Source organism: Phaseolus vulgaris, chromosome 1 (assembly GCF_000499845.2).
Source record: "Phaseolus vulgaris cultivar G19833 chromosome 1, P. vulgaris v2.0, whole genome shotgun sequence".
Lineage (NCBI taxonomy): Eukaryota > Viridiplantae > Streptophyta > Magnoliopsida > Fabales > Fabaceae > Phaseolus > Phaseolus vulgaris.
Window position 1 is genome coordinate 39,538,423 of NC_023759.2, and position 8,610 is coordinate 39,547,032.

At 28.5% G+C, this 8,610-nt stretch overlaps 1 protein-coding gene across 1 annotated transcript; it reads left to right on the forward strand.

The window, feature by feature from the left end:
- The first annotated feature begins 4,909 nt into the window (after positions 1-4,909).
- Positions 4,910-7,498, forward strand: LOC137814192 (sm-like protein LSM2). Its single transcript, XM_068616783.1, has 3 exons — positions 4,910-5,032; positions 5,122-5,280; positions 7,171-7,498. Exons 1-3 carry the CDS (start codon positions 5,030-5,032, stop codon positions 7,288-7,290), a joined length of 282 nt encoding a protein of 93 aa, XP_068472884.1. The 5' UTR covers positions 4,910-5,029; the 3' UTR covers positions 7,291-7,498.
- The last annotated feature ends 1,112 nt before the right edge of the window (positions 7,499-8,610 follow it).

The window sequence follows — 8,610 nt, forward strand, 5'->3', positions numbered from 1 at the left end:
ATCACACAAGAAGATATACACTGAGTCACTTCCAACAATTAGAAAAAGAAAAAATATTCCAAAATTCACATTAGAAGCACGGCACAAGATTAATTTAATCAACACAACACAAATGGTCTCCAAAAAATTCATATCTCACAATAATATTTGTATTTTTTTATAAAAAAAAATCTATTTATAGAGATTAGACAATGCTAGTTTAGAAAAGATTATGATGTATTTAATTGATAACTTAAAGGTGATAATTGATTATTCTATTTCAAAAAACAGTCACAATATTTTTTATTTTAATAGATTATGACATGTGCTAATAAATTCTTTTAGCTTTATATTTAATTCAGAAAAATAATTTAATTAATTATATAATATTTTAATCAATTAATTTATAAGAACAATGAAAACACTTTCGCTCTGTTTTAATCGGTTAATCTAATTTATAATAGAATATTTTGTTCTGAAACCTTTGAAGAATAATTTAATCTATTACTTAAAAATTTAATCAATTAACATACTCATAAAACATTTTTCTCTTATTTTTAACTTTCAAAAATATTTTTCTTTTGATTAATTTGGTAGATGTTGTGTGCTAAGCTGAAAATCTTATGAATATTTGTGTGAAAACTTTCAACCACATACAATAAAAGCTAAAAATTCTAAAAACATCTTCAAATATCATCATAAAAATAATTTCTCTTGAGATTCGAGTTTACTATTCAAGTCCTACATATAAATATTTATGCTATACTATTATAAAACATTGATTTTTATGACGGTATCATAATCAACATCATTATCAAACTCATCACATATTCATTCATACTTATTTATTAATAAATAATTACTTAACATGTGCGAGTTCAAAATAAATTTGATTTTTTAATTAAATAGTTCAAAATATAATTTATTATTGATATTTGTTAACTTTACATTATAAGAGAAAGTGTAAGGATTGAGAAAAATAGTCTTAGAGTAGAAGTGGTACAATTAAAATGACACCGGAATATTTTATTATTAAATTTAAAATAGCATATAAATAGAAATTCTGTTATTCATATTTCATTTTAAAAAGAACCACAATCTCTCTAGAAAGTTCTTTTTCCTTTCCTCTCCCTTCTCTCTAAGATTCTGACTTCCTCGCTCATCAGTTCGACGATTAGAGTCCACCATCAGACTCCTGACAGTGAATACTACAAGACTGCCCGATCAGAATCTTCGATAGAGTAAGTTCATTTTTGCTTTTCTCTTTGAGTCAAAATTTGAACTTGTTAGGTTGTTTTTGTCCTTGCTTTGCATGTGACCTTTTTAGCTTCAGGGTTAATCTTTGTTAGCTCAGGGTCCTAGTGATATAGTTAGATTTTTTTAGGATTCTGTGGTGCAAGTTAAGTTACCTTTAAGTTCTTGGTGGATTTGGAGCTCTTAGTGAATATCTGCTAATTTTCAGGTAAGGGAAGCTAGCCTTAATTTCCAAAACAATACTAGGCTAGAAGATCTGGATGTGAGGGTGACGTGGTCACCAGTATCAAACTTTCTTCCAGGATTGTTTGTTTTAAGTATATTAGAAATTGACTGAGATTTGAATGTGAAATTTGATATATGGTTATTGCTATAAAATTATAATGTTTTTTATTATTGGTTGTTTGATGTTGGTTTAGAGTAATTTTCAGTTATAGCATGAACTTTGTTATTTTTGGGTGCACTTTGGTGTCATTTAGATCAAACTAAACTATTCTCGATCAATCCAAAATTTCTGGGTACTCTCTAATGTTATTTAGATCAAACTAAAATATTTTTGATCAATCCAAATTTACTGGGTACTCTCTGATGTTATTTAGATCAAACAAAACTATTTTCGATCAATCCAAATTTATTGGGTACTCTCTGGTGTTATTTAGATCAAACTAAACTATTTTCGTTCAATCCAAATTTACTGGGTACTCTCTGGTGTAATTTATATCAAACTAAACTATTTTCGTTCAATCCAAATTTACTGGGTACTCTCTAGTGTAATTTAGATCAAACTAAACTATTTTTGTTCAATCCAAATTTACTGGGTACTCTCTGGTGTAATTTAGATCAAACTAAAATATTTTCAATCAATCCAATTATATATATATATATTACTATTATTATTATTTTAGCATAGTTTATTTTGGATTATTATTGTTAAATAACTTTTTGGATATATTTGGATTGTTAGAAAGTTTAAATTATATGTTATGATTGAATGGTGTATTGATGTGTTAAATGAAGTGTGCAATGATGTGAAAGTAAGATCAAGACATAGTATTTTCAGGAAAGAAAATACCGTGTTGAGATTGTTATTAGGGTGTATTGATTTGTGAGTGTCCTGTGAATGAAACGATCCCGACTCTACTAATATAATGGAATCACATAGATGAAGTTATTCAGTTGGTGAGAGTCGATGGAGGTTCATATGACTTTGTCTGGGGTTTGAAATATAATCTGGTCTTTCAGGTCATATGAATTTACCCTGTCATATGAGTTGGTGAGAGTATATTGAGATAATTATGCGCATGACTGTGTGGGTTTCACAGCAGTAGTATGACATGTGCAGGTCTCTGGATGCTGATTTCAATACACGAGTCTTCCGGAAGTAGAGTCGAGTGTCTATGTGATATGAGTCAGTGGAAGTCTGACATGTGAAAGATGAATATTGAATTTTAATAGACATTTGATGATTTGAGAATTTGTATGAGACTTGATGATTTGAGAATTTATGAGACTTGATGATTTATGTTTATTAATTTAAAAATTGAAATTTTATAGAATTTTGTTTGTGTTGTTTCTTTATCTGTGATGATCGTGTATTTACACGGAGCAGATGATGTTATAGGTGATAGAGCTCCTCAGTGAGAAGCTGGATGGTGAAATTAGTTTATTTGAAATTTGACTATTTGTTTTAGATTTATGTAGATATTTAAAGTCTTATGAAGAGAAATATGTTTTGAAATATTTTAAGAAAGGGTTGTGGACATATTTGTATTATGTTTATATATTCATTTTAATAATTTATATAGATTATAGTTTTTAGATGTGGAAAAATATAGGGAAGTTACAAAAAGATTGTGTAAGTTAAAGAAATCGTTCTATAAGCTAAAGTGATAATAGATAATGATATAATAATTCAACCAACTTAAAGTTTTTTTAAGGTACAACAAAAATTCTTATAATTCATATGTTTATTACTTTATTTAGACGACATGTTAATAACCTCTTGAGAAAAGGTTGAGATAAGAAAGTTGAAGTCACTTTTTAGTATTGAATTTATGATAAAAGTTATAAAAATTGTAGAAAATATTTTGGGAATGAAAATTAGGAGGGATCATGCACATTAGAATTTTTTTGTTTTTGTATTAGAGAAAATACATCCGGAAAGCACCTATTTGACATTGTCCATATGTCTTTTTAAGCTCAATTCTAATTAAAGTGGTTTAGGGAAGGAGTACATATTTTATGTTCCTTATATAAGTGTGTTAAACAACTCGATGTATGAATGGTATGCACACAACTTAGCACAAAGCATTTAGTCTAACAAGTATATATGAAATATCCAAGGAAGAACATTGACGGATCGTGAAATGTATCATCAAATACGTTAAGAGAATGGAAGACATGGTCTCATCTTCATGGATGACTCGTAATGTACTTTTGTTGATTTTTTATTTTTTTTATTGTTACTGGTTACACTTTTATGATTAGTGACTTTCTAGTTAATTGGAAAACTATTCTCTAACTTAGACTAATCATGTCGACCATTGAAATAAATTATATGGTGAAAGTAACTAAGATGAATATCTTTTTGAAAGATAGATTTGATGAATGATCTCAAGTTTTTAAAGGAAAAGGTTGTAATCTTCTATGATAATCTAAGTGCAATTTGTTTACTCAATAATCATGTTCACCATGAATAGACCAAATAGACAAATGTTGAATATCACTTCATTCACACTAAAGATAAGATTGTAGTAAAGAAAGAAAACCCTATTAATATATTTATAAAATTAGTTCTTAGAAATAGTTCATTACATTGCTTCAATTTATTGTACTATGTTAAGAGTAATGTTGATTGTAGATATTTAAAATTATCAAATCAAGAATTGCATACGACTATAAAACCATGTCAAAGTATAATTTTCATTGTAAATAAATGTAAAATTTATTAAATGATGTCCAAAAGTAACCTTTGTGCTTGCGCATCCACATATATACCTACATATGAATGACTTACTAAACTAACAATGATAAAATTATCATATTAAATGTATCAGGAGAATTCATTCTATCTTCTTACGTAATACAAACTTATTTTATCTCCATCTTCAATGTAAAATTTCGGATTTATATATTTTTCAGTATTTATTGATTAATTTTGCTCTTTTGCCCAATACAACAAACAGATATTTTAATATACATATGACATATATTTACTACTAATATATTTCGTAGAACATTTATATTAATAACTTACTATTTTTTGAAAAATAAAACTTGGTCAAGTTTAGAAAAAGTTGCCGCATATATGCTTAAAAAGGTTTACAAATATATTTTAAATATACATTTATTTAAAATTAGAAAAAAATAAATTGTATTTAAATGCAAAATTATATAAAAAAATTAACTGATATTAAATCAATTTAATTTTGACCACATTTATACCAAACAACCAATTTGTTAGAAATATGAATAAAAGAACTTTATTTTTTATCCAGATAAAGAAAATACGTAATCTATTTTATATTTATTTTCTCTTATTGTGTGTAATAATAAGTATTAATATCCACCTTTTTTTACCACTTTTATTTTAATATTGTATTAAATTTAAAGTATTTTTAATATTATTTTTGTTTTGCATCTAATATTTTATTTTTCATTAAAAATTAAATCATATAATCGAGGTTTTAATTTCTACTGAATATATAGAATAGAACGAGAAGAAGGTTACATTCTCGCAGTAGCAGCTTTTGGTTTTCCACCACCGCAGCTCCGTTTTCTCTCCCTCCGTGCAAACATGGTACAGATTTCTTTTGTCTCTTTTGTTTTCTGTTTTCTGTTTTCTTCATTCTGATTTTCGTTTCAGTGATGAATTGGGTTGTGGTGTAGTTGTTCTTCTCGTACTTCAAGGATTTGGTGGGAAGAGAAGTAACCGTGGAGCTGAAGAACGATTTGGCCATCAGAGGGACATTGCATTCCGTTGATCAGTACCTCAACATAAAGCTCGAAAACACTCGCGTCGTCGATCAAGACAAGTACCCCCACATGGTATCCCTTTTCTCTCTCTCGCTCTAGGGTTTATATTCTTCATCTATTTGTATCATACGTTTCCTTTGATAGTGAGTAGATGTTGGACTTGTGAATTTTAAGGCGTTGGATATGGGGTTTATTTGGGTTTAAAATTTAATTTGGGATTACGATTGAATAAATTTCCGTGTTGTCAAGCTGCCACTGATACCCTCTGTTCCTTGGGTTTCTTTCTTCCTTTTTGGAATGAAATCGGGATTTTTGAGTCCAGGCTCTGATGTAGATGCTGGAGGTTTGAATTTTGAACTCACACCTGACCTTTCCCCCCTTCTTCTGTCTAGATGCACAATAACTCTAGTTTAACCAAGCATTAAAAAAATTAATTAGATTTCTTTTAGTACTCTTTAATTTCAAATTTGTTTCGATGCAATGCTTAATAAGCATTGGACACATGTTAAATAATGAGATTTTCTGTATCTGGGATTTAAATTGAGTATTGATGTGCCCGTGGTTAATGGTTAATTTTGAGTCGTTGTTGTTGATTATGATTTGAATTGTACATTAGTGTATGTGAATTGGCAGTTGAGGTAGAAAAACTTCATTTGTAAGTAACAAGTTAAAGGGCACCTGTCTTTTATATTTAGCATTTAGCATACATTCTCCATGAGTTTTATGTTTATATGCGATTGAGAGTGGGTTCGAGTTTCTTCTTAAATCCATCACAGGTCTCCCTCCACTAACAGTTTTTCGGAAAACTTCATCTGTTCTGGTGTGGTGTGGATGGCAGGCAGGCTTGTATTTCTTAGTTTCAACAGGACTCCTTACAAGCGTTGTTTCTACTTACTATTATCTAAAAATAATCAATTTTTACTGACTCGTGCTCACACTCTGCAAGGATTTAGAATAAAAGAGAAAGAGAAGAAGTTATGCTCTTGATATTTTTTATTAGTGGTTTTATAAATTGATCCAGGTGTCGTGCTTTTAGATGTGTTTTAGACATTACTAGTTTTACCGGAAGGATGTTAGAATTCTTTATTGGTTTCTGAAAATATAAATATTGAATATGAGATTATATATTGTCCTCCAGTTTCTTGGTTTTGTTTTGGGCCAACATCGGGCTTGTCATTTTGCATGGTTAGCCTTTCTTTTTTTACACACTTCTATATGCCTGTTCATGTGTTTCTATGAATGGACTTTCGTTGAAAGTGTTTGCCTCTGATAAGTTGCTTTTGATACTTCAAATATCTAAATGTCAAGGAATGAAGGATTTATTCAAGGTGACGTTTTACTTCATCTACATTTTAAAAGAGTTGGACAATCAATTAATTGGTATTCTTCTAGAAATAGTGGGAAAAGGGTTAAGGATCTGACTGAGGCTGTTAATGCCCAACTTTCATATTTCTGATTTTCTCTTATGTTTTATGAATATGATGTGGGGAGGTTGAAATTGTTATAAATTAATCTCGTTGATTGTTGGAAATTTGGGAAGTATGTGAGTTGAGATTTTGGAACTCTATATATGTTTGGTACTTACTGTTTTAAAGTGGATGCTCGATTGAATTAAGGTTAGCTTGTATGCCATCAAGAAAATATGAGTATAGTGAGTTTGATGGTAGAAGAAATACGAAGGTTTATGCTGCTATAATATAATAAGATACTCACTTTAGGATGTCATTGCAAAAAAGACTGCTGAATACTGATTTGCATACGAGAAAAACTTAAAATCAAGGAAGCTTGATACAAATTTCTCAAAGCTCCTCTTGAATTATTGCCAAGTTTTTTCTCCTGTTAATTTTGTTTTATTTAGATTCCTTAATTTGGTATATATATGACTTGAGTACATATAATGATGATTAGATTTTTTTATTCTTTTGGTATTCTAGTTGGTAACGTGTGACTATTTGATGTCAGCTTTCTGTAAGAAACTGCTTCATCAGAGGTTCGGTAGTGAGATATGTGCAATTACCTCCAGAAGGGGTGGACATTGAATTGTTGCACGATGCCACGAGGAGAGAGGCTCGGGGCGGTTAGCGTCTTCACCTTGTGATGTATCTTTTAAATGAAAATTCGGTAGGCTTCCATTTGGTTAATCCTACCTCAGAAGGAAACTCTTTTCAGATGTTAATGCTATGCTCTGTGTAACTGTATTGCCTTTTCCTTTTATTTCTTTTGGAAGCTTTGTCCACTTTTAATGTGACAAAATGATACTAGTCTAACTGCATGCATTGCTTTTTCCTTCCCCAAGTCTTCTCAGTTCAGAGAACACGCAGCTTAGTGTGTCAGATATCTGAATTCATGATTCAGACGATGGCCTTAAAAATTGAGTTTAAGTCTACATACTTTGTGTACTTTTTTTATTTTTCTAAGTTTTTTTTTTAACAAATTAAATATGAACTCAAAATTTAACATCTTAAATCATTCCTTTTTTACTCTAATGGTATTAAATAATTGTCGAATTTATACTTCAGTGAAAATTTGATTAAATCTAAGGAATTTTATAGGGCGTGGGATTAGTATGTAAAGTGTTTATTTTGATACGTAAAAGTTAATGAATTGAATTTTTGTGTTTATTCTTGTTTAAAAATGTGTCTTAATGTAGTAAATATTTGTGTGTTTTTATTTAATTTGCATGTTTTTAAAGAAAGTAGTTTGTTATTCTTCTTAATAAGAAAAATTTATTTACTTCTTAAATAAGTGATTTTTTAAAATGTTATTTGTATAAAATATTTATTTTAAATTTAAATAAACTCATGCAATGTGGTTGTTATAGTTTAAAATCTTATGATTTTTTAAGTATAATTATATTTTTAGAATGAAAACGTTCTCAGTCTTCGAAACTGAGATATTTTGTTTTCTACATTTTAAAAAAAGTATAATTTTAACTTATCAAATTTACTATTTATAGACTAATAGTAAAAAATGATTTCAGCTTTTCAAATTTAGTGTTTTAAGGAACTAAAACACTTTTTTTTTAAAATTAGAAGACATAAAAATTGAAAAACTAAAATTGGATCCACTTTGAATTTCTGGTTAGAGTTATCAAGGGTTAGTCATTGTTACTTTGTTGGATTGGCCATTAAGTTTTAAGCAAATAAAGGTTTTCCATTTATTATATATTCAATATGTTTTTTAAACTAGTGTTTAAACTACATTTATAACCGTATATAAGGAATATCATTTTGCTTACCTATTTCAAGTTTTTTTATTTCGTTTTTAATTATATTTTAATCTTTTAAACCTTAAAGTTATTACGTTAAATATATAACAATAAAAAAAAAGTAAAATAGAACAGATAAACAATTCATTCACTCAAAATACATACATTACTCCTTTACATTATAGTTGCCTTTT

Coding starts and splice junctions, on each gene's coding strand:
- LOC137814192 (XM_068616783.1), top strand. Junction 5,281..7,170: donor AAGACAAGTACCCCCACATG/GTATCCCTTTTC, acceptor ATTTGATGTCAG/CTTTCTGTAAGAAACTGCTT.